At 43.5% G+C, this 27,135-nt stretch overlaps 1 protein-coding gene across 1 annotated transcript in view; it reads right to left on the reverse strand.

The window, feature by feature from the left end:
• Positions 1 to 26,934, reverse strand: part of LOC137369535 (transcription factor MafA-like) — a 37,148-nt gene extending 10,214 nt beyond the window's left edge. The window contains exon 1 of the mRNA XM_068030801.1: positions 25,380 to 26,934. Within this exon, the coding sequence (XP_067886902.1) occupies positions 25,380 to 26,218 (839 nt within the window). The 5' untranslated portion in view covers positions 26,219 to 26,934. The remainder of the gene's footprint in view (positions 1 to 25,379) is intronic.
• Positions 26,935 to 27,135: the final 201 nt, after the last annotated feature.

Consider the following 27,135-nt stretch of genomic DNA (forward strand, 5'->3'; position numbering starts at 1 on the left):
ACCGCAGTTTCGGATTGCTGAGGGAGAAAGGGAATGGGTGACCAAAAGGCAGAGAAAGAGCAGGAAGGCAACGCAGGTGTCCCCTGCGGTCATCTCCCTCCACAACAGGTATACCGTTTTGGATACTGTTGTGGGAGATGGCTCACCAGGGGAAGGCAGCAGTAGCCAGGTTCATGGCACCGTGGCTAGCTCTGCTGTTCAGAAGGGCGGGAAAAAGAGTGGAAGGGCTATAGTCATAGGGGATTCGATTGTAAGGGGAGTAGATAGGCGGTTCTGTGGTGGAAAACGACACTCCCGAATGGTATGTTGCCTCCCAGGTGCACGGGTCAGGGATGTCTCAGATCGGCTGCAGAACATTCTGAAGGGGGGAGGGTGAACAGCCAGTTGTCATTGTGCACATAGGCACCAATGATATAGGTAAAAAACAGGATGAGATCCTACAAGCAGAATTTAGGGAGTTAGGAACCAAGTTAAAAAGTAGGACCACACAGGTAGTAATCTCAGGATTGCTACCAGTGCCATGTGCTAGTCAGAGTAGAAATGAAAGAATAGTCAGGATGAATGCGTGGCTTGAGAGATGGTGCAGGAGGGAGGGGTTCAGATTTTTGGGACATTGGGACCGGTTCTGGGGGAGGTGGGACTATTACAAATTGGATGGTCTACACCTGAGCCGGACTGGAACCAATGTCCTTGGGGGTGCTTTTGCTAACGCTGTTGGGGAGGGTTTAAACTAATGTGGCAGGGGGATGGGAACAAAATGAGGAGGTCAGTGGACAGTAAGGAGGTAGTAACTGAAGCCTATAAGGAACCAGTTAATGAAGTCAGTGTGAATAAGGGAAAGAGTAGGCAGTGAGCAGATGATGAACGCAAAGGGACTGGTGGTCTGAGGTGCATCGGTTTTAATGCAAGAAGTGTAGTAGGTAAGGCAGATGAACATAGGGCTTGGATTAGTACATGGGAGTATGATGTTATTGCGATTACTGAGACTTGGTTGAGGGAAGGGCATGATTGGCAACTAAATATCCCAGGATATCGATGCTTCAGGCGGGATAGAGAGAGAGGTAAAAGAGGTGGAGGAGTTGCATTACTGGTCAAAGAGGATATCACAGCTGTGTTGAAGGAGGGCACTATGGAGGACTCGAGCTGTGAGGGAATATGGGCAGAACTCAGAAATAGGAAGGGTGCGGTAACAATGTTGGGGCTGTACTGCAGGCCTCCCAACAGCGAGCGTGAGATAGAGGTACAAATATGTAAACAGATTATGGAAAGATGTAGGAGCAACAGGGTGGTGGTGATAGGAGATTTTAATTTTCCCAACATTGACTGGGATTCACTTAGTGTTAGAGGTCTAGATGGAGCAGAATTTGTAAGGAGCATCCAGGAGGGTTTTCTAGAGCAGTATGTAAATAGTCCAACTCGGGAAGGGGCCGTACTGGACCTGGGTGTTGGGGAATGAGCCCGGCCAGGTGGTTGAAGTTTCAGTAGGGGACTACTTTGGGAATAGTGATCACAATTCTGTAAGTTTTAGAATACTCATGGACAAAGACGAGAGTGGTCCTAAAGGAAGAGTGCTAAATTGGGGGAAGGCCAACTATACCAAAATTCGGCAGGAGCTGGGAAATGTAGATTGGGAGCAGCTGTTTGAAGGTAAATCCAAATTTGATATGTGGGAGGCTTTTAAAGAGAGGTTGATTAGCGTGCAGGAGAGACAAGTTCCTGTGAAAATGAGGGATAGAAATGGCAAGATTAGGGAACCATGGATGACAGGTGAAATTGTGAAACTAGCCAAGAGGAAAAAGGAAGCATACATAAGGTCTAGGAGGCTGAAGAAAGACGAAGCTTTGGAAGAATATCGGGAATGTAGGACCAATCTGAAACGAGGAATTAAGAGGGCTAAAAGGGGTCATGAAATATTTTTAGCAAACAGGGTTAAGGAAAATCCCAAAGCCTTTTATTCATATATAAGGAGCAAGAGGGTAACTGGAGAAAGGATTGGCCCACTCAAGGACAAAGGAGGAAAGTTATGCGTGGAGTCAGAGAAAATGGGTGAGATTCTAAATGAGTACTTTGCATCGGTATTCACCGAGGAGAGGGACATGACGGATGTTGAGGTTAGGGACAGATGTTTGATTACTCTCGGTCAAGTCGGCATAAGGAGGGAGGAAGTGTTGGGTATTCTAAAAGACATTAAGGTGGACAAGTCCCCAGGTCCGGATGGGATCTATCCCAGGTTACTGAGGGAAGTGAGAGAGGAAATAGCTGGGGCCTTAACAGATATCTTTGCAGCATCCTTAAACACGGGTGAGGTCCCGGAGGACTGGAGAATTGCTAATGTTGTCCCCTTGTTTAAGAAGGGTAGCAGGGATAATCCAGGTAATTATAGACCGGTGAGCCTGACGTCAGTGGTAGGGAAGCTGCTGGAGAAGATACTGAGGGATAGGATCTATTCCCATTTGGAAGAAAATGGGCTTATCAGTGATAGGCAACATGGTTTTGTGCAGGGAAGGTCATGTCTTACCAACTTAATAGAATTCTTTGAGGAAGTGACAAAGTTGATTGATGAGGGAAGGGCTGTAGATGTCATATACATGGACTTCAGTAAGGCGTTTGATAAGGTTCCCCATGGTAGGCTGATGGAGAAAGTGAAGTCGCATGGGGTCCAGGGTGTACTAGCTAGATGGGTAAAGAACTGGCTGGGCAACAGGAGACAGAGAGTAGCAGTGGAAGGGAGTTTCTCAAAATGGAGACGTGTGACCAGTGGTGTTCCACAGGGATCCGTGCTGGGACCACTGTTGTTTGTGATATACATACATGATTTGGAGGAAAATATAGGTGGTCTGATTAGCAAGTTTGCAGACGACACTAAGATTGGTGGAGTAGCAGATAGTGAAGTGGACTGTCAGAGAATACAGCAGAATATAGAGAGATTGGAAAGTTGGGCAGAGAAATGGCAGATGGAGTTCAATCAGGGCAAATGCGAGGTGATGCATTTTGGAAGATCCAATTCAAGAGTAAATGGAAAAGTCCTGGGGAACATTGATGCACAGAGAGATTTGGGTGTTCAGGTCCATTGTTCCCTGAAGGTGGCAACGCAGGTCAATAGAGTGGTCAAGAAGGCATACGGCATGCTTTCCTTCATCGGACGGGGTATTGAGTACAAGAGTTGGCAGGTCATGTTACAGTTGTATCGGACTTTGGTTCGGCCACATTTGGAATACTGCGTGCAGTTCTGGTCGCCACATTACCAAAAGGATGTGGATGCTTTGGAGAGGGTGCAGAGGAGGTTCACCAGGATGTTGCCTGGTATGGAGGGTGCTAGCTATGAAGAGAGGTTGAGTAGATTAGGATTATTTTCATTAGAAAGACGGAGGTTGAGAGGGGACCTGATTGAGGTGTACAAAATCATGAGAGGTTTAGACAGGGTGGATAGCAAGAAGCTTTTTTCCCCCAGAGTGGGGGATTCAATTACTAGGGGTCATGAGTTCAAAGAGAGAGGGGAAAAATTTAGGGTGGATATGCGTGGAAAGTTCTTTATGCAGAGGGTGGTGGGTGCCTGGAACGCGTTGCCAGCGGAGATGGCAGACGCGGGCATGATAACGTCTTTTAAGATGTATCTAGACAGATATATGAATGGGCATGAAGCAAAGAGATACAGATCCTTAGAAAATAGGCGACCAGTTTAGATTTAGGATCTGGATCGGCGCAGGCTTGGAGGGCCAAAGGGCCTGTTCCTGTGCTGTAATTTTCTTTGTTCTTTGTTACTGGTCATATATCATATTACTACCACTAAATTCCCAACCATCAGCTCAACAGCAATGATAGGATTTGAACTCTTGAATCTGATGCATTTGGCCCTATGTATAAAAAATATGGCTGTAACAAAGCATGAATTCACCAGCTTTCATCCACGTATTAAATGTTTTGAGAGGCAAATGCATATAATCTCATTTTCCCTCCCCACCGTCCTCAGACATTTAAGACGTCTTGTCTTCACTTGTGGACACTGTCAATGGGGTGTATTATAGCTAGCCTCACTATCCTCGGTCCCTGTAATAGCCATAGTGAGTCACTTCCTGTTGGTGGGAGGCACAATAAAAACTGCTATCTAAGCTTCTTGGAAAAAAATGGCTGATTCTCCTACTCTCCCCACCACTGCACTGCCACCCACCCATGCGCCCATATACTTGGAGCAGAACAACTTGCGGTGATTGAAGCAGGATATGACAGAACACTTATATGCTGCAGCTTATTCCAGTGCATGCCTCAATCATGAGTATGCTCAGGAAGGCTACAACATGCTTCACAAAGGAGTGATGGGATACTGGCCGCACACTTCTAAATTCAATAAAGCCACTGCAACAATTACCAAGTGTAGGCCAGGCATTCAATCAAGGCGTTTAACATGGCTGTCTAAAACCAATGCACCCCAGTCCCACAACTGAATTCTTTTTGATGTTGACTGGCTATTCCAATGCTCTCCTCACCAAATTCCTATCATCCACCCTCCATAAAATTCAGTTAATCCAAAACTCTGCTGCCGATTTCCTAAATCGCACCAAGTCCCCTTTACCCATCACATACATGCGCACTGATCTATGTTGGTCCCCATCCCAGCAACATCTCAAATTTAAAATTCTCAGCCTCGTGTTCAAATGCCTCCATGGCTTCACCCCTCCCTACCTCAGAAACCTCTTCCCATACAACCCTCAAAGATCCCTACACTGCTCCAATTCTGGCCTTTTGGTGCATCCCCATTTTCCATCACCCCTCCATCGGCAGCAATACCTTCAGCTGCCTAGGCCCCAAGCTCTGGAATCCCCTCCTTAATACGCTCTGCCTCGCTCTCCACCTTTAGGACACTCCTTAAAACCCACCTCTTTGACCAAGATTCTGGTCACCTGTCATAATATCCCTTTATGTGGCTCGATATCAAATTTTATCTGATAATTCTCGTGAAGCACCTTGGAATGATTTAGTAAAGGCGCTATACAAATTGCAAGCTGTTTTTCCTTCCTTTATTGAAAAACAACAATAAGAGTCCTCAAATAGTCAACAACTTGGGTAGAGTGCGAATGGAAGCCCGTAGGCTTTTGGAGTAGCAATTCGTAAGAAGTTGGACACCATTTAGAACAAAGCAGTCAGCTTGATTGGTACTCCAGCCACAGGCATAAACATCTACTTGTTTCACAACTGACGTACTATGCTTGCAGTGTGTCCTATCTACAAGATGCACAGCAGCAAGTTAACAAGGCTTCCGCCATAGAACCTTCCAAACCCAGGATCACACGCCATCGCAACTTGAATATATCACCTTTCCTTCATCACTGTTGGCACCCACACCTGGAGAATGATTTTTCTTCTCAAATTGTCAAGGACTACAGGCAAGAGGTGGTCTGCACAAGTAGATTCCAGACCATAGTACCAATATCACTGCTGTAATGTGCTCGCAAACCTGGTTAAACTGCTGCCAAACATAATGGACAGGCAAGGTTCCACCTGACAACACGGCAGAATTTGCTGATCTTTAGTCTGTGAATTATGCAACTATATTTATGTTACATTTCCTATAGGCTTTTTCTTTCAACTGATTGGCCTAATTAATGCTGTTTGTTGGGGGAAGGGTATCCATCGAGACAGAATCCCTTTGAATATCTTTAAGATCCACATGTACTACTGGAAGAGAGAGACAAAATACTTTAGCATTTCACCTGAACAGCTCCAACAATACAACACTCTCAGTATGCAGTGTCCACCTGGGATATGAACTATCGAATAAGCGCAGCTACACTTTTTAAGAATAAACCTTAATTTAGGATTTACATGACCATTTATTTCTACAGTTATAGTGAAAAGATCCTGAATTCAGTAAAAATCAGCTAAATTAAATTTTTTAATAATTTAATCCAAAATAGCTTCTATTTAATTAGATGTCTAATAAAAAGCAAAGGCAGAAAAGAAAATGATCTAAATAGCTGCCACATTAGATCTCCCTTAATCTTAGACTTGCTGTTGAGTGTGTTAGGTATACACACAAAATCAAACTAAATCCTATTTTTGTATGTAGCTTTTTTTGAAATGTAGGTTACTGAATGCAACTTAGTCTTCAACCAATTAATTGTCCTGCCTTTTGAAAGCAAATCCCTTCTCCTCTCACTGCAAGGAAGCAGTTTCACAGGAACCAGTTTCCCACCAGAGTGGTGAAAGTCAGCAGGTTATTTGACCCTTGACCCAACCTTTGTGCGCACATCCAACTGGGGTCATAACAGCAATGAGAGCAGGACCACTGGCAGACTTTACACCTCTATCAGCCCACAGGCCCACTGTTGTCATTTGTAATGACTCTTACTGCTGCAACACAGATTACTTACTCAGCAAAGACCAGTGATCCAACCGGGACCTCTTTTGGGTCTGTATGACTCACAATGCATTGCATATAGACACCGAGCCATCAACACATTCAGTTGCTGTCTTTGTAGAACCACAGACCCGTACAGCACAGTAGGCCATTCTGCCCATCATGCCTGTGCCAGCTCATTGAAAATTTTGAAACTCATCCAAATAGTCCTACTATCCTGCTATATTTTCACAGTCCATTTTTATTTCCTTTTCAGGTATATATCCAAATCCCTTTTGAAAGTTCCTATTCAATTTGTTCTGACCAACCTTTCAGGCAGCGCATTCCAGATCATAACTATTATCTCATCAGTTAACTGTTGCTGCATTTACAAGTTTGTGTTTGTTTACTTTTTGTAAATTGGTAGGTAGGGTGAGATAACACTTAGTGAGCGTATGACTGGATCAGTCTTGCACAGTTCACATTTTGAGACTGAATTCAGCGCTATAATAAGTGACTTCCGCTAAGACATAAGCATGCAGCATCAGAAATGCCATACAGGTCGGGGTCCTGGCCTATGGCGAGTCCTGCCATCGGGACCATATGCAGGTTCCCAGCTCATGCAGCCAGCCAGGGGGTCTGCGGCAGCAATCTTCCCAGCAGTGGCCAATTAAAAGGCTGCCGCCGGGCCCACCATCCAATTAAGAACAGCAGGCTGGCTCTCTCTGCTGCTGGCACAGAGGGTCAGCAGCTCTGTAGCCTCGGCAGCGCTATAGGGAAAAGTAGCTGCTGCTGAGGCTACAAGCAGAACAAGAGGCTGCCTCCATTTTGAGGTGCCCTCAAAGGGGAAGTAAGAAATTTGTTTTTGGGCTGGGGCTGGGAAGGCAGGCCCTGGCGATCAGAGGGGTAACCCATAGGGGTTGGCCATTTCTGCGGGAGGCGCCCTCCATGGGACATGGAGCCTCCAGAAACAAAGGACCCCACCCACCCCATCCAAGAAGCCGCTGACAGGCAACATCTATTATGCAGCTGGCAGCCTCCTCATATTGCAGATTTTGCTGCTGGCCCAGGAAAATGACCAATTGGCCCTTTAATTATTTAAATTGGCGCCTGCCTCTGTTTGGCAGGTGGCTGAGTCACTGCCATTCCCACTCCTGGGCCCAGTAGAGGGACTGCGTCAGGGACACCTCCCAACAAGTCTCCCCGGTATTTTACCAGCCCCTCCCCCGCCTCCTAGCCATCCATCGAGGGCCGGTAAAATCCCGGCCACAGTTTTGGTCTGCAGTTTAAACACATACAAATGCAAATAATAGTCACAACTTTGCACAGCTTAAAGCTGATACAACACTCCGCATTATCGCTTCCTAGACTAATACAAATGAAGCTGCAGGGCAGGCATAAAGGTTGAACACAGAGCTTTCATGGAAACTTCATGTTGCTCCAGCTTATACGTGCTAACTGACTGTGCAAGAGAACTGAATCACGTGATATTGCATCACTCCCTGTGATGACATACATATTAGCATAAACATATTTAAATAATTTATTTAACACTAACACATACACTATCACAACATCACCCTTCCCTTAAATGACAATCCTATATAGTATAACATTAATATGTACATGAATAAGCAACCCCTATGAGATGTAAGAGATTTGCCAACTATAACACTATTTACATAAAACTTTCAACTGTAACAAGAACATTCGGAACACTCCTCTTCACGCTGTTGTCTACGTTTGGAACCGTACTGGTCATCGGCTGAATTGACCAGACCTTGTGACAATGACATGTGGGTGTGATCTCGAACTATCCGTTCTCTTGCTGAAGATGGTGTTTGGGAGGATTGTCCTCAGTTGTCGGTCTGTCGCTTGCCGTCTCTCGTCTTCAAAACATACGCGGTTACTCGTAGGCGATGCTGGTTGGTCGCCTTGTGCATGACTAGCAGGGAGTCCCCCAAGATGAGACTGATTCCTTTGCAGTACTGCACCATTTGGTGTGGTCACCTCCTATGAATGTGGTTCTTTGCACACCTTGGACACCACTGCTGAAATCCATGTCTGTTCTTGTGGGTGAAGGACACCTTCTGCCAATGTATAGTGGTGGTAATTCTACACCCACATGCACAGCATGCGCGTCTTTCATCTTGTTTCTGACGTAACTGGTCTGTGATCAAGGACAACTTGGTGAGACGATACTTGGTAGTGTGGTTCTCACCAGTTGACTAAACATAATCTCAGCAGGTGATGGCAATCCGGAGTATAATGGCATTGTATAAAGATGCAATAACGCAACTTGGATGTCTTGTCCAGTTTGCGGACACTTTGTGATCAGCGATTTGACTGGCCTGACCATACATTCAGCCATCCCATTCGAACAAGAATATCAGAGTGATGTGACATTGTTGATGTGTTTACACCTATCCTGGAATGATTTACTTGTGTGTTGTAGACTATTGTCGGATACCCCTTTTAGTGCATCAAGAAGGCACTAACAGTGTTAGCCACTGCTGTACTCAACGTGTCTCGAAGCTTCTGCACAATAGGAAATTTAGAGTGATAATCAGGCACAGATAATCAGAGCATAGGTTGGTTACTATATTGATCCATGGTGATGACGGTCGGAGAGGATCTTTTTGTTGACTAGCCTGGTGTTCCTGACATGCATCACAAGATCGCACTATCTAGTCAATGCCCTTGCTGATGCCGAGCAGAACACCGACTGGCGAGTGAGTTGTCTCGTTCTTTCTATTCCATGTCCTTGGTGGAGTTGTTTAAGTTTGTGAGACTGAGGTCTCGCTGGTGAGTACTTGGCGGCCTTTGAATAGTACTCCATTGGATAGACTGCTTTTTGTCTCAATATGGCCATTTTGTTCTCCTGAATGTGGTAGACAGTTGGCCTATGACCAAAGCTTGTAGTTTGGGGTCTTGAAGTCTCCCTCTGGAGTTCCTCTCTCTTGTTTTGGCCAAAGTACATGAGATCTACAGTGTAGACATCCTCCAAAGTTGCACAGACTTTGTCCATCTGGAAGTCAAATGGCATATCTCGGGCCTTCCCAGGGTTGGCATGTCTACATAGGATCATCTGACTACTTGGTTTGTATCTGACATCACAGTTGTAGCTCTGAATCTTGATGAATAACCTCTGGCATGGAGGGGGTGCACGCGTGAGCAGTTTTCTCCAGATAATCTCCAGCAGCTCGACCATGAACTCTTTTCCAAATAAGTACATGTGGAACCTGGTGATCCTGAAGCCAAGAGTGAGAATTTTTTATTCGATGTTGGAGTAATTTGCTTGTGCTGGCAACAGACTTTTTGAACCAAATGCAACAGGCTGCTGTCTTGAATACATGTACCAAGACCTTTGCGAGATGCTTCCACTTCTAATGTCGCTGCCTTCCAAGGCTCATAGTATTGAAGACATGAGTCGTCTGACAGTGCTTGTTTCAATGCACTGAATACAAGTTGGTGATTGTCCTGCCATTGGAATGGTATGTCTTTCTTCAGCAATTCTATTAATTAGCCTTCTTAGCCTTCTCCGAGATGCTCACTATGTATTCAGCAAGGAAGTTGAATAGACCTACACACCTTTGGAGATCATCCTTGTCCTGCGGTGTCAGCATTGACTGGATGTCTTCGATCGTTCCAGGATCTGGGCAGATACCTGAACCTGGATAAATGGCACCAAAAAAGTTTAATGGAGCACTTTTTACTGTGGAAAACCAAACCTTCATGTCTGGTGGTCTCCGTTAATAAGTGTAGGTTTCGGTCAAGCTCTTCTTCCGTACGTCCTACTTTAACGATGTCGTCCACAACACACACGCAGCCTGGGACCTATTCCGTTATCTGGTCCATATGCTGTGGAAATATATCCTAGCTAACTGACTGACAGTCCAAATGGTAAACAGAGGAAATAGTACCTGTCAAAGGAAGTTCTGAATGTTGTTAGCTCGTGACCCTCTTGACAAGCGTATGGACCAATATCCGTTTTTTGCGTCTAATTTGGAAAAATATTTTTCTTCATCAGACGTTGGGTTTAACTCTAGTCTTGGTACCCAATGAGGACATCTCTTGAAGGCTTTGTTTAGCCTCTTTAAGTCTAAACATAGTCAAATTGAACCGTCCTTCTTGATTGCAACACAGTCATACAATTGCACCAGTCCATGTAATGTTGCACTCATCGAATAATGCCTTGTTTTTCCATTCTATCCAATCCCATATTCAACTTTTCGCCAATGTGCACGCTGCATTTTTGCAGCGGATTGATTGATGACATTGCACCTTCTTTCGGACTGCATCCCCATGGAAATGCCCAACCGTGTCAAACCGGTCCAGGCACAACCTCTGGAGGTCTCCAATGGGCGTGCACCTGTTTTGACTAGGTCAGCTCATGGATGGTGACCGTGTTAAAGTTAGTTGCATGCCGGCGACTCTGCTACTGCTGGTCCTGACACATCCACTATGTAGAATATCAGAGTAGATTATGCTAACTCGTTGTACCATCTTTCCAGGTCTAGGGAACCTAGGCACTTTATTGTTGAGCCATTATATGCTATAAGCTCAACACTTGTGGGTTGGACCACAGACTTCCAAGCCTCGTGGTGCACATTCTTGAGAATTTGGAAAGGTAGAGTGTTGGCACTTGCACCAGTGTCAATCTTCACCCTCAGTCAATTCTGTCCAACCTTATTGGGGCAGACGATCTGGAGTGTCACAAAAGCTTCCATTTTGTTAACCTCTGGAACAGGTCCATTCGGTTATCATGTGAAATAGCTGTTCACCTGTAGTGTCTACACCTCGATCCACCTCATCCATTTTGGTCTGGCGTTCCCCCATTTTGTGGATGGATCTATGTTTATGGAAGCGTCTTGTCTTCCTTTGCCTCGGGGTGGCATAGTTCTGTGGTTTGAGCACTGCCCGCTCTGGCTTCTCCTCCCATTCCTGCTGCTGGACCTTCTGCAAAGTTTGGCCCAGTGCCCTCTAAGCCTACATGCCTTGCCCCTGTCTGCGTATGCCAGGCACCTATACTGTGGGTGCACACCTTGTTCTGCCTGGGTACCTTAGATATTGTACCGGGTGGAGTTTCCGAGCCTAAGGTTTCCAAACACTGTACCCCTGCAATAATTGCCTCGTATCTGCATCTGTAATGTAGCATATGCTCCACACCATTTCTCTTGAGTTTTTGCAGGAAGTCTTTCTGGAATGCCTCAATAGGAGGAGGCAATAATTCATTGAGAGTTCAGTATCAGAGAGGTTGCATTCTCTTGCTTTCTCTGTATTGGTTAACAAAGTCGTCCAAGCTTTCAAAGAACAAGAACAAAGAACAGTACAGCACAGGAACAAGCCATTCGGCCCTCCAAGCCTGCGTCGATCTTGATGCCTGTCTAAACTAAAACCTTCTGCACTTCCAGGGTCTGTATCCCTCTATTCCCATCCTATTCATGTATTTGTCAAGATGTCTCTTAAACGTCTCTATGGTACCTGCTTCTACCACCTCCCCCGGCAACAAGCTCCTGGCACTCATTACCCTCTCTAAAGAACTTGCCTCGCACATCCCCTCTAAACTTTGTCCCTCTCACATTAAACCCATGTCCCCTAGTAACGGACTCTTCCACCCTGGGAAAAAGCTTCTGACTATCCAGACTTTCATTGGCTTTCTGTCTATACCGCACGTGTTCCAGGCAGTATATTCTGAAATCAACTTTAGTCCTAAACAGATTTTCTAATGTTGCCATTGATTTGATGGATCCTTCTGGTCAGCATCAGATAAACCAGAGGTATTGATGCTACGCAGACCTTCCTTTCCTATGGCAATCCTAATTTTTAAATCACCCGCTTCCCTGCATCCACAACTTTGTAGTTTAGAAAGCATAGTTCAATCCTCTGTTTAAACAGTTTGAACGCACCTGGGACATCAGGTACTTTCCAGTCCAGCTCTGGAAATCTGGCTGCCATTGCATTGCCTCTTTTCTCCCTGAGGAGCAAATCCTGCTTTAAAAGTTGTATCAAGCTGCGATGTCTGCAGAGCTGAGCAGCAGCGTGGGCTTGAGAGCTTGCAGGCAGGAGGGACCCTGGCATTGGAGTCAGCTAATGAAGAGTGAGTACCTTGATCCACACCAAAACATGCTACTGCACTGATCTGTGGCTGAAACTACCAATAATTTTTCTTGCCAGCTTGGGGCAAAGCTGGGAGTGTACTCAAATCGCGTTCAATCATTACTCACATCGTTGCTCTTCCGATGTGATAGCTGTGATCTGGTCACAATGCCTCAGGTTGGGCTTCTGACTTGGGTTGGTATTTTCAGCTGCTGATCAATGCTGTCGACTCACTACGACTGCCATCATATTGTATTATCTCTTTCTAGACCAATACAAATGAAGCTGAAGGGCAGGCATAAAGATTGAATGCAGAGCTTTAATGGAGACTTGTTTCTTAGCTTACATATGCTAACAGTGAAGGAGAACTGAATCACGTGACATTGCATCACTTCTTGTGATACATACATTAGTATAAACATATATTTAAACGATTATATTTAACATACTGACAAATACACCATCACATGGAGAGCTGGAGAATATTTTTTGGCAGCTAAAAAAAGTACATAATTGAGGGCTCATAACCGTGGTTTGTTCTGAAGGGCTCCACCCAGAACATTAACCTGCCCTTTTCCTTCAGATGGCAATTGATCTGTCGTACACTTACAGCCTTTATTTTTATTAAATTTCATTTGTTTAGCTTTACTTTTTGTTACAGAACACTATTCTACGGACGACAAATGGCAAACTTAGCAATGGTCACTAATGCAGAAGAGGAGGGATATAACTGTTGATTGCCAATGCTGTGCTCCTATGTGCGGGGTCTTAGTGTGTTATGTACATCATCCGTGTGCTGATTATGGTATTCTATTTCCCAATAAGAAGTTTCTACAGTGAATCTGTCTGTACAATTATCTGATTGTTTATCTGAATTACTGATTATGCTGCCAGGTTACAACTTGCATTTATATTGCATGTTTAACATAGGAAAATATCACTAGGCACTTCACAAAAGCATGATCAGAAAAAAAAAATTGACACTGAACCAAAGAAGAAAACATTATAAGTGACTATGGCATGTTTTAAGGAGCGTCATAAAGGAGGGGAGAGAGGTGGAAAAGCAGAGAGGTTTAGGGTGTAAATGCAGCACTGAAGGTCTTGATGGCTGAAGGCACGGCCTCGAATGGTGGGGTGATGGAAATTGGGGGTGTAAAACAGGCTAGAATAAGAGTAGTGCAGAGATCTCAAAGGGACAAGGTCATGAACGGATGTGAACACAAGGATGAGAATTTTTAAATCAAGGCGTTGGTGGACTGGAAGGCAATGTAGGTCAGCGAGCTCAGGGATGATGGTGGCTGAGTTCTACTTGGTACAGGTTACGATACAGGTAGCAGAGCTTTGGGTGCACTTAAGTTTAGGGTGCAAACGCGAGAGGGTGCATGAGACAGGTGGCTCAGAAGTATCCGCCTTGAACCTGCAATGCACAGCTCAGGAGCCGCACTCTCACCTCTGACCAAAAGGTTGTCAGTTCAAATCCAACTCCAGAGACTTGAGAACACAAGAAATAAGAGGAGCAGCCCATATGATCCATCGAGTCTGCTCCGCCATTCAAAACTCCAGAGAATACAGGCCCAATTTACTTAGTCTCATCATAGGACAACCACCTCATCCCATTCAATATGATCATGGCTGATCTTAGGCTTCAACCCCACTTTCCCACCTGCTTGCCATACCCCTTGATTCCCTGAGACCAAAAACCTATCTATCCCAGCCTTAAAATGTGTTCCAATGATGGAGCATCCACAAACCTCTGGGGTAGAGAATTCCAAAGATTCACAACCCTTTGTGTGAAGTAATTTCTCCTTATCCCAGTCCCCTAAATGATCGGCCCCCGTGTTTTAGATTACCCAACCAGCAGAAATAATCTGTCTACCCGATCAAGACCCTTTAGAATCCTCTCAGTGAGATCACCTCTCATTCTTCTAAAACTCCAGAGATTACAGGCCCAATTTACTTAGTCTCTCATCATAGGACAACCCCCTCATCCCGGAGACCAATCTAGTGAACCTTTGCTGCACTATATCCTTTCTTAAACCAAAGTTGCACATAGTTCTCCAGATGTGGTCTCACCAAAACTTTGTACAATTGTAGCAATACTTCCTTATTCCTGTATTCCAATCCCCTTGCAATAAAGGCCAACATGTAATTTGCCTTCTTAATTGCTTGCTCTATCTGCATGTTAACTTTGTGCATTCCTGGTACAAGCACAGCCAAGTCTCTGAACAGACACGTACAAATGCATGCCTTTTAAAAATATTCTGCTTTTCTATTCTTACAATCAAAATGCATAACTTCACACGTCCCGACTTTATATTCCATCTGCCATCTTGTTGCCCACTCAGTTAACCTACCCATATCTCTGCAGCCTCCCTGTATCCTCCTCAAAGCTTACCTTTCCACCTACCTTTGTATCAGCAAAATTAGATACATTATTCTGTGTCTTCATCTAAGTAATTAACAAATTGTAAATAGCTGGAGGCCCCAGCACTGACCCTTGCAACACTCCACTATTTACTGCCTGCCAACTTGAAAATACCCCATTTATGCCCACTCATTGCTTCCTGTCCATTAACCAATCCTCTATCCATGCGAATATATTACCCCAACTCAGTGAGCCCTTATCTTACTAATTAACTTTGTGTGGCACCTTATCGAATGCCTTTTGGAAATCCAGGTATACGACATCTACTAGTTCCCCTTTATCTAGTTACACCCTCAAAAACTAAAATTTGTCAAACAGGATTTCCCCTGAGTAAAACCATGTTGACTTGTTCTAATCATACTGTGCTTTACTAAGTGCATTGTTAAGACTTCCTTAATAATAGATTCCAGCATTTTCCCAATGACTGATGTTAGGCTAACTGGCCTGTAGTTCCCTGTTTTCTCTCTCCTTTCTTGAAAAGCGATGCAACATTTGCCAACTTCCAATCTGATGGGACTGTTCCTGATTCTAAGGAATTTTGAGCATGTAATCTAGGCTGAGACACCTCAGGACTAAGGGAGCCCTGCAGTGTTAAAATGAGACATTAAACAAAGGCCAAGTCTGTCCTCAGGTGAAAGATGCCTTAGACTATTTGAACAGCAAAGGAATGTGATGTACTGGCCAATATTTATCCTTCATCCAACCAATACCATCTAGTGTCTGACTTATCTCTTCTTTCAACATGGCCTGGGTTGCATCTTCCTCCTTGGTAGAGACAGATGCAAAGTATTCATTTAATACTTCAGCTATGCCCTCTGCCTCCATGGATAAATCCCCTTTCTGGTCCCTATTCGGTCCCATTCCTCTTTTTACCACCCTTTTACTATTTGGATGCCAATAGAAAACTTTGGGATTTCCATTAATTCCAGCTGCCATCTCTTTTCATCTCATTTGCTTTTTCACTTCCCCTCTGGACCTTCTATATTCAGCCTAGGTTCTCAATAGTATTTTCTACCTGGCATCCTTCATAAGCATACTTTTTCTTCCTTGCCTTAATCCCCATTGCTTGTGTCATCCAGGGAGCTTTGGATTTGTTTGCCCTACTTTTCCCCTTTGAGGGAAAATACCTTGACTGTGCCCAAACTCTGAAGAGCACCCATTGTTCATCGACCAGTTTTCCTACCAGCTTTTGACTCCAATTTATTCACTCCAGCTCCATTCTTACCCCATTGAAGTTAGCCTTCTCCCACTTAATTACTCTTACCCCAGATTGCTCTTTGTCCTTTTCCATGGTCAGCCTATACCTTATGATACGATGGTCTTCTTTGGCCTCCTTATTGAGAGACAATGGGTAAGTGCCTGGAGGTGGTCAGTGGCATGTGGAGCAGCGCCTGGAGTGGCTATAAAGGCCAATTCTAGAGTGACAGGCTCTTCCACAGCTGCTGCAGAAAAATGTTTGTCAGGGCTGTTACACAGTTGGCTCTCCCCTTGCGCCTCTGTCTTTTTTCCTGCCAACTGTTAAGTCTCTTCAACTTGCCACACTTTAGCCCCGCCTTTATGAATGATCACCATCCCCTAAATGCTCTCCTACTTGGCCCACCTCATTCCTAAGAACCAGGTCTAGCAGTGCTTCCTTTCTCATTGGACTAGCAATATACTGCTGTAGAAGATTTTCCTGAACACTCTAGGAACTCTAGCCCCTCACTGCCCTTTACACTATTAAACTAGTCTATGTTTGGATAATTAAAAGTTCCCCATTATAACTACCCTATAATTCTTGCATCTATAATTTCCTTGCAAATGTGTTCCTCCATGTCTTTTCCACGAGCTGGTGGCCTACAGACACCGAGCAATGTAACTACACAACAGGCAGACCTTCAGCTACCTACCTCTGATATTCCACCACCCCTCACCCCCCTCCACCCCCAAAAAAAAGCTTCTCTCCTCCTTTCAGATGCTCCTTAAAGTTGACCTCTTTGACCAAGTTTTTGGGCACATGTTCTAATAACTTTGTGACTTGCTATCAATTTTTAAACTGCTATATAAACGCAAGTTGTTCTTGATTTCTCTGCCAACCATTGTCATATCTTTAAACATATCTGGTTCAGTGTGATAAATATGAACAGATTACCAAACTGTGTCTAAATGTTCCACACCTGTCGTGAGTAGCAGTGGCTATAAATTGGGACAGTGACACTTTAATCTGCTGTTGCCAGAGTTGCACCAATACCAATCCTGCCAGTTCCAGAGTCTCCCTCAGCAGACTACAACCCAGCATTAAACTGCATACACTAAACCAGCCTGAGTCCTTTATTTTCTCCTTAAGGTGAGGGATGGTAGTGCTGGGTGTCATCCTAAAACAGGTCAGGTTAACTACACCATAAAGATGTTCCATTTTGTCCCATCAAGCACCCTCAATTCAGGTAAACTAAAGGTTAAGTAGAATGTAAAGTTTGCTCTTCCCAGCACTAAACTCACCATGACCTTCTGCTCCAGCCATCCAGTAGCCGCTCCGACAGATTGCCAACATACTGCCATTTTTTGGCATGGGTCCCCGTACTTAGGAGCATTTTGAGACTTCCCAAATTCTTCCTACCAGCTCAGAAAAGAGAATTATTATCTGGGCCAGATTTCAAGCCAGGCCGCAGAGATGAATAGCCGATGTCTAACCAACTGCACCAACTCCTTCTGCATGATCTCAGCTGCTTCAGGGTACAATAGGCCTCTGGATTAGGGAGAGAAAAATCTGCCAGCTGTCCTCAAACTGATTGTAATCGTTGAGGACAGGATCAAGCTTGGCTGCTGTAGCCTCACCCCATCTTAAATCGAATAGTTTACCTGCACTCAATGTCCATATGTGAAGAATACCCACTTGCACAAAGTAGCAGATGACACCCATAAAAACTGAAACTTTGCAATGAGTCAATGGTTTCAGGAGGGAAAATATGGCAGACATACGTTACACAGGTTACTAAGATAAAGCTAAAACCACCACCTTCATATGCAGCAAGTTAATCTCCATTGTTACAATCTTCTCTAATCCTCAAAGAGCTTGAACTCTTTCTAGGAACAGGAATAGGTAATTCAGCCCCTTGAGCTTGTACTACCCCATTCAATTAGATCAAGGCTGATCTGTACTTTAATTCCACCTACCTGCCTTTAGTTCAGGTTACAATGACCTCTGTATCCATTAATATCTTTTCCTAACAAAAATCCATCAATCGCAATTCTGAAATTTATAATTGACCTAGCCTCTACAGCTTTTTGTGGGCAGAGATTTCCACACTTCCAGTACCGTGTGTGAGGAAATGCTTTCTGACATCACCTCTGAACAGCTTAGTTCTAATGTTGAGGTTGTGCCCCCTCTTCTGGGGTACATGGGTGTAATACTTCACACACTTTTGCCTATTCAAGAGTGAGCCTAGAAAGTGGGTAATAAGCAGACTAATTTAATGTCAGATAAGCAATGGCCATTCAACCGTCGCCCGACAAACAAACTAGCTCTTTTAGTTACTTATTTTCCTATCTTACACTGCTGAATTAGAAAGTCTCCTGATAATCAGTGTTTTACTTGGAATTATTTCACAATATTCATCTGAATTTATTTTTAATTAGTCTGTTAAGTTGGAACATTGCACGTCAATACCCTTCTCAAATCTCAGTGCAAGCCTGCCACGTGTCATTGAGCAGCAGGGCAGAGAGAGACTGGACACCTTAGGGATGGACGCTGTTCAAAATAAAAGCAGGAGGGTAGAAGTTAAACTGTAGGGTTCTTTGTTTACTCTTAAGAAAAAGTCCTGTGGCTTTCCAGAAGGAGCAATGGGTAATTGCACACTAAGTAAACAGAGCGGGAAATGCCTAAAAGACTTGCATTTATACAACGCCCCCATGCCCTTTACAGCCAATGAAGTACTTTTGAATTGTAGTCACTTTTGTAATGTAGGAAATGTGACAGCAAAATTGTGAATAACAAGTCCCTGCAAACAATGTGACAGCGACCAGATAATCTGTTTGAGAGATGTTGGCTAGTGTTAGGTCAGGACACCAAGGAGAACTCATTCGGTGCCAGGTTATTAGATCTGAAACTCAGCAGCAGTAATGGTACTTCTGTCAATGGCCTCAAAAGTCTGTGGATTAGGGAAGGGGAAAATTCAAAGCAACCAGGATTTCCACTCCCAATCTTTAGAAAGTACATGTGTACATGATCGACTGCTAAAATAGTGAATCACTTTTGTGCCCTTGAATGCTGTTCTGAAGCCATCCACTAGGGGGTGTATGAGACAAACACCTGCCCCAAAATTCTATATCTCTTCAGAAGCTCTGCCAGCCTATTTGGGGTAAAGTAACTCTAAAAGGCTACAGACCTGCATCTTAACACTCTGCATTATATACATTATATGAAATTAAATAGATAAAAGTTAAATTAGCATGTGTAGCCTAGTTCAGGACTAGCAAACCAGAGGTCATAAGTTGAAATCCTGCTTTGGCAAATGGGGAAAATAAATTTAAGTAAAACCTGGCTCCAGTTTAAAAAAAATGAAAATTGCTGCAGTGTTGTAAGAAGGTCACTCCTCAGGTAATTGGTCACTGGTGTCCTTCAGGGAAGGGAGCCTACTATCACTACCTCATCTGCCCCAGGTCCCACAATATGTGGTTTATTCAATGCCCCTGGGCAAATAAGAGTGGGCAATAAATCCAACCTTGCTATAAGCCTGTCAGTTTAGGAGAGGGCTTGATCCCATCTGAATGCTTTTACATTACACTGCAAACTGATATTATCCATTATACACTGACTATTGTAGTTAGTGTCTTGGTTTTTACCTTAAGGCAAATAAAATGATTTATTTTGCCCATCAACATCAAAAAAGTTAAAAATCATTGTATAAACTTATGAAACTTGTAATGCTGGTAGAATGATTGCAGAATTCCAGTTCCCTCTCTTGACGAAAGCTCATCTTATTTTAATTCACATTTCCCCAGGCACCACATTGTGAATCTGTAGTTTAGAGTTTCACATGCTTTTTAATCTTTTCCACTTCGCCCAATTTTGTACACAAATTTTTTTGTAGAAAATGAAAATTTCAATAACAGGTAGTTGAAGCGCAAAATGGTTTTGAAAAAATGACCAAAAAACAGACCCCTAACTAAAAGACAATGCCTATTATAGATGCAAGCAGATTTCCGGTGGGGTTGCAGTGTCTCACTGTTAATCTGGTCTGCTTTAAGCCCACTCCTGTAAAATGAACAAATTCAAGTCAGTGCAGAGCTTGAAAACAGACGAGATCAGAAGGCAGTTGAAATTTTTGGCTGCAGGTCAATGACTTTTCTCAGAAGCTAGTTTTATAACTAAGAGTAACATCTGGTGTACGATTGACATGAATAGAAGCCAAGATGTATTAATTCTCAAATTGTGTGATCATACAACTGGAGTTATTAGTTTAAGAATGCACCATTAATACAGGCAAAATTTGGTAAAAAAAGAAAACTTGCATTTATATAGCACTTTTCACAATCACCAGACATCTCAAAGCACTTTACAAACAATGAAGTAGTAGTTGTAGAAATGTAGTCACTGTTGTAGGAAAACGCAGCAGCATGTGCACAGCAAAACTCCCAACAGCAATGTAATAATGACCAGATAATCTGTTTGTGATGTTAGTTGAGGGACAAATATTGGTCAGGACATTAGAGATAACTCTCCTGCTCTTCAAAATAGTGCCACGGGATCTTATACATCGGAGCAGGCAGACGGGGCCTGGTTAAACGTCTCATCCAAAAGACAGCACCTCTGACTGTGCAGCACTCGTTCAGTGCTGTAAGCATTGATTTTTGTTTTCAAGCCCTGGAGTGGGACTTCAACCCAGAACCTTAAGTTAGGGATGAGCGTGCTACCAACTGAACCATGGCTGACAGCCAACACACCCTAGTTCATTGTCATCTATTTAAAATGCACCAACAAAATAAAAGGTTCTGAACTGAATAAGGCTCCTCACTCCACTTACAGGATAATGTACACAAGTATGAAGAGTTCCAGATCTGCTTTCATTTCATAATGAGAGCATTTTCAAGTCTTACACACTGCAGGGTTACTGACTGAAATTCAGTCACCACATGTTCATTACCCTCAAAGCAATTCACACCAAGGGACCATTATTCTGGTCCTCAGGTATCTGCTACTCTGAGTAACTCAATCACAGGTGCCCATTATGCATCCGAGAATTCATAACACTAACCATTACTGGATAGACTGATAAGGACCAGACCCTCCAAACGTCAAGTCCCAGCTCATGGTGTATTTTCAGAAATTCACATTAACTGGAAACCACACTGTCATCTGACTTAAGCAAGAACATTAAGGAATGCGAACTTTTAGTTACAAATAGCACTTCATGTGCTGCTCTCAAACTACAAGGAGACAAGGCTGCACAAGATAATCACAGATGGACTGTTAGAACATCCTGCAGGTGAAACATCAATTAAACTGTGCCTTAGAAACTCCTTCTGCAGCCTGTTTTTTTTTTGAAGGGCAGTGGATGGGGGAGGGAAGCGTTCCTGACAGTGGGTAACTCAGTAAATGCATTGACACAAAGTGGAAAGGTCGCAGGCTCAATCTCTAACCTGCATCAAATTAGCTCCACTCACATCAGAGCAGCAGGTTGGGGCTGCGCACTGCGCCTAAGCATCCCGAGGCCACATCAAGTGAAATACATATTATATGCACTAGTGCCACTGATCACTATCCAGTTGACTTCTACTGGAAAACACGAGTATACGGACACAAATCAAGGATAGGAGTGGGTTGGGCCCTGATGCTTCTACAGTCAAGTAGTCCTGCTGTCACATCAAGGCTAATGCGTGAAGAATGCCCACTTGGGTAACTATACCCTGGAAAAATTCAGCATTTTCCTGAGAAGGAAAATTCAAGCAATGTGCAGCAGCAGAGAGTCAAAGCCAGCTAGCACCAGTCTTGACAAGGCTGTTAAAAATACTTTCCAAACATTGTAATAAATACATGAATTCTCTATGTATTCTGATCAAAATTCTCACTTTGCCATTATATTCTAATAATGATTCTTAAGCAGAAAACAGAATCTACAAAAATTAAATGTCAAATTCACTACAATTTTTGAAGACAAAATTAGCAGCAATTTTTTCATTTGGACACCTTTTTGATCACTTGCTCTTTGCCTCCACCCACCCCACCCTCTGCTCTGCAATGCGGTGCAAAAATGCCGCTTGCGCTCATTGCAGCTCAGAAAGAATCACTCGGCTAAATTGTTCTAGCATCATCGAGAATCACTCCGCTCCCCCCCCACTTTCCAATTTGCTTCCTGATGCATATGAATCTGGATTGCGAGCTGCATGTGTTTTTTTTTAATTATTACGCTGAGCTTTGCAATTCTGTGCTCAGGCCACAATTGGTCTCATCATCATGCAGTAGGTGAATCGACCAACCACTTCAGTGCTGGGTGGAAGGTAAGGCATAAGGTGCGTCAATGAATTTAAAACACAAGGTTAATTTTAGAATTAATTTTTAAAACATTAAAACTGAAGATAGAGGCTTCAGCGCCTAAAGAAATGTATCTTGAACTCGCAGCCAAAGAGATACCTGTCTCTCCCTTTAACCCCATGCTCAAGTTCTAGTGGAACATGAAGCAGATTGAAACATTCATCCCGAGATGCATAGCCACTGCCATAGGCTGCTCCTCAAAACAAATTTCATGACTAGATTTTTTTTTTAAGCATTAAATTTACCCACTTTACTACTTCAAAAATTAAAATTTTTAATAGAGCAGACCAAAAAAAAGGATTGAATTATCAGGCATAAAGTGTAGGTGAATTACCTTGTATCGATGCACACAATAAAAAATTGATAATCGCCCCACAATTTACTTAATTGTTTCAAAATGTTTTGGTTTAAAAGCACTGCTGCAATTTATGCAGTGCTCAGCTGTACCCAAGTAACACATTTCTCTTTCGCACACCATCTCAGAACACAAGAAGCCAGTTTGTTGCACAAACTGGACATTCAGTGAAGTTACTTTGCTCGATTCAAGTTAAAATAAATTGATGTTTCTCACCACTAAAAACATTCCAGCTTTAGAGGGCGGGTCAGAATCCAGCAAAAAGAGCGAGCCCGTAATGAGACGCAAACAGGAGGAGTGTGAGGTTGCTCTTTGGGTTGTTGTGAAGCATGCACCCAAGGCATTGCCCAAATTGAAAGCTGCTGGTTTAATGTCCAACCCCTGCAGGTTTGATTCGGAAGCAAGCAGGACGGAAAAGCAAAAAAATGGTCGGAACTATTTCAGTTAAGTTTATATTGTACTGTAGAATTTCTGCACACAGGAAAAAGATCTGCATTTTTTTTTTAAAAAAGCATTTTATTAGAGAATAAACACACAGATTCCTCTGTGATTCAGCTCTTTTTTTATTTCTTGAATTTGTTGCAAGTGCCAGCAAACGGGGTTGAGGGGAAAAAACAATTCACAGGATTTACGAATCTGGCACCCACTGTGCTAATTTTGTCCTTACATAAACGCAGCAATAGAAATCAAGCCGTTAAGTCATTTTTGGTGTCATTCAAAAATAGAGTGAGCATGCAGCATCAATTAGGAAAAACTGGAGCCTCACTCTGCCAGGGAGAAAAAATATTTACAATGAAACATCTAGTTGATTCAATTTCCATAATTTAAAAGTCCATATTATTTATATAAATATAGATGACACTGCACTGTACAGTACTGCACCTGCCACACTGGATTTCACCCTTTTTAGAATGACTTTGAATCACCTGTTTTCATCAGTTCCCATCATTCTTTATTCTTTCCCCTGCCTATTAACAGTAACCCATTCTAGAATCTTCTCATTCACAACTGCTGTATTTGCCTTTCTGACCCCCAACCCCACCCCAGTGGAAGTTGCAAAGACACAAAAAGCTTGTGGGTGGTTGGGGCAAGGGGAGGAAATAATCGATTTCGTCACCTCAAAACCCAATGATTTCCTTCATTTGTAACCTTTTGTTTCATTATAAAAAAAACTTGGAACTTTTGATTGCGCTAAAAAATTTAGTGGAATTTCTAAACCAAAATGTATTTATTTTTTTTTTTAAATCAGGAAGTATTCCAGAAATTCCTGTAGTGGCTCCAGAGTTCAACAATTCATTACCTTCCTCCATGATATCTCAACAGGAAAACCTGCAACAGCCCAACGATTTTCTTTAAATAAACCTGGGATGCACTTACCAATCTGCAGCTCCAGACAGCATTAACCCCCTTCCCCTCCCCCAGGATTCTGTACCCACCCACCTACCTCCCAACACAGCAAGGAGCAATTTCCAACAAAGGCCACTGCCCCACAATGATGGGAATCATTCAATTCTGTCCAATTTAAAACACCCACTGTCATCTTTAAAACCTGAGCTATTTCCTTCCAAATTCCTGCTCTCCCCACCCCCCCTCCAATCCAAGACTAAAAACAGCAATCGTCTCAATAATTATTAGTTAAAAACAAATTTTAAAAAAACATAAGCCTTATTTATAAAAACAAATTCAGCTTCTGATAGTGCAGTAGGCTTTTTATCTACATCTTTAAATGACTTTTGTTTTCATTTCTTTACATTATCTGCATGCTCTTAATTATAAAGTTCTTAGAAGACTCGATCAAGCAAAATAGAGGCTCAGAAAAAAAAAGGAAAAGGGCAGATACCTAAACCATTCTATGTACAAGTCTAATACAGTTAAATATTCAAGTTGTTTAAATTTTCCCCCTAGTCTGGCATAATACAGTATTTCTTTTAAAATGAAAAACAGGGTGATAATGCAAAAAAAAACTGCTCTCGACCCATCTAAATGCAAGGGTAAGATCACTTGCAAAGTCATATCTCCCATTTTTTTCCCTACTCTTGCAGGACATTTACAGCATTTCCACACGTTGAGATTATTCCAGAACATGACTATTTTAAATCCCCTTGTTGTTCTCTAATTATGCTCGAAAAGAGGAATTAAAATTAAAACCAGGAGCTATGCTTTTCCTCCCCCTCCCAACAGGACTGGGTACAAAAAAAAAGAGAAAGTACTTTAAACACCATACATGTCCAGCATGCAGGATTGGATTTAAAAAGTCCATATTTGCTTGAAACTCAATTTTTGTTGCAACATGTCTCTTGTGATTCAATCTGTTTTTCCCCGTAAAGTTTCCCTTTTTAAATATATTCCTTGTTTTATCTTTTTCTCCTTACTGGATTTGTAAGATTAGTTTTGTTTTTCTTCCTGTTAAATATATCTATCTTTCAACAGCAATTTTGTTTTTTTTACTTCCATTTTCCAAGATTGTACTCTTCTGAATTAAGTCTGTAACATTTTCCCATATCAAACAAACACTCAATGCATCTGCAGAATATGTCCCAGATATGTCTTTTTCAAATTATTTACATAGTCTTTTCACTCTCTTTTCATTAAAGGTTTCGTACACCAAGTGTTCCTTGACCCTTTTTTCCCCTAGTTTGAGTGCATCCCAACTCACATAAAGAACTCGTTGGAAGAGGAATTGTTTTTGCCTGGGTTCGAGGTGGCCATTGTCGGCTCCCTGTAACTTCTGCTTGCCATCTTCTCATACTTTTCCTTGTAGACATCCCTCTCTTTGGCCAGCCTTGCCACCTCTTGCTTGAGCTGGTCTACCTGCTGTTGGAGGAGGGACTTCTCACTCTCCAACATGTGCCGCTGCTGGACTCTCTTGTACCTGCAAGACTGAGCGTAGCCTCGGTTCTTCAAGGTCCTCCTCTTCTGCTTGAGGCGGATGACCTCCTCCTTGCTGAAGCCCCGCAACTGCCTGTTGAGCTCCCTCACTGACATGCTGACCAGCTGGTCATCCGAGAAGCGGTCCTCCAGGTGCAAGTGGTGATGATGGTGGTGGTGGTGGTGATGGTGCGGCGGGGCTTGGTGCTGATGGTGGCCATTGATGGGCACCTCCTCCCCAGGGTACTGCTGTGCCCTGTAGCCCTCAAAGTGGTGGTGGGTTTGAGAGCTGCCAATCAGAGCCTCCACAGCATCCTCGGGGGTCAGGTTGAGAGCCTCCGGGTTGAGGTGGTGCTGATAGTTGCTGATCCAGTACAGGTCCTCCAAGTGATGCGCCTTGTTGGTGCTGCCCGGGCTGGGGGCACACAGGCTGGGCGAGGAAGGCACCGAGCTACACGGGGTGCTGATCGGGGTGGAGGAGAGGGAGCCGGAGATACGGTTGCAGTAGCGCTCGGCTTCGGGAGGCTCCTTCTTCACCTCGAACTTCATCAAGTCGAAATCATTCACGTACTCGATGGCCAAGGGGCTGGTGGGCAGGTCGGTGCTTATGCCGAGGTCGGAGGCCATTGCAAGTTCATATATTTGAGAGAGAGAAAGAAGGAGAGAGAATTACACAAACACACGGCACAGAAGTTGCAGAGAGGAGGGAAGGGGGCTCCGATCTCCAAACACCGGCTGCTGGCACCAATCACTGGATCCGCTCTATTCCAGGGTTTGCAACCCGTATCAGTTCTGGAAAGAACTCCCTTCCAATTTCCTTCCTACTGCATGCAAAGCAAAAATCCAATTAAAAGGAAGGGTTTTTTTTAAACCTTGTGTGTAAATAGGAGTATTTGTGCATACGGCAACTTAGCTTCAAAAAAATTACCTTTTAAAAAATAAACATTTTTCTCAAGAGCTCTCCTGGTCTTATCTGGAATGATAGCTGCTTGCAGTTAAATAGCTGTTTGCAGTCCACTCTCTTGAATGTTTTTTTTTTAAATCTTCACTCACTTTTTGTTGCTCTCCAGTTGCAAAGTTTCTCCTCTGCAAATATTTCGTTTCTTCCTTCTCGCTTGTCAGGAAAACTTTCAGATGGAGCGTCCGGGAAACGAGCCAGTGCTAATTTCAAGGTGTGTTTCCTGTTGGTTTCTCTTTCTTGCTCAATAAGGGCAGAGTTCCCGCACCCGTGCAGTTTGGATAAAACGCGCCGCTTTCACGAATAAGTAATTCATTTAACTCCCAGCGCGGCTTGCCTTTCGAATTGAGTGTCAATTCCAGTATTGCCACCCTCCCCAACTCCTCGCCCGGCCCTGAGTGAAATCGCTCCCACGGCTCAAAGAGCTTCCTTTTATATCACCCGGCTAATCGTCACGCCCACAAAGGGGTGTGTGATGTCACCCTTCACCAATAGGAAATCTCCCCGGGCAACTTGATTTGCATTACACCATAGCGATCGCCGCCGGAGAATGGGGAGGGGAGCTGTCAATCAATCCATCCATCCA

This window comes from Heterodontus francisci, chromosome 5 (genome assembly GCF_036365525.1).
Source record: "Heterodontus francisci isolate sHetFra1 chromosome 5, sHetFra1.hap1, whole genome shotgun sequence".
Lineage (NCBI taxonomy): Eukaryota > Metazoa > Chordata > Chondrichthyes > Heterodontiformes > Heterodontidae > Heterodontus > Heterodontus francisci.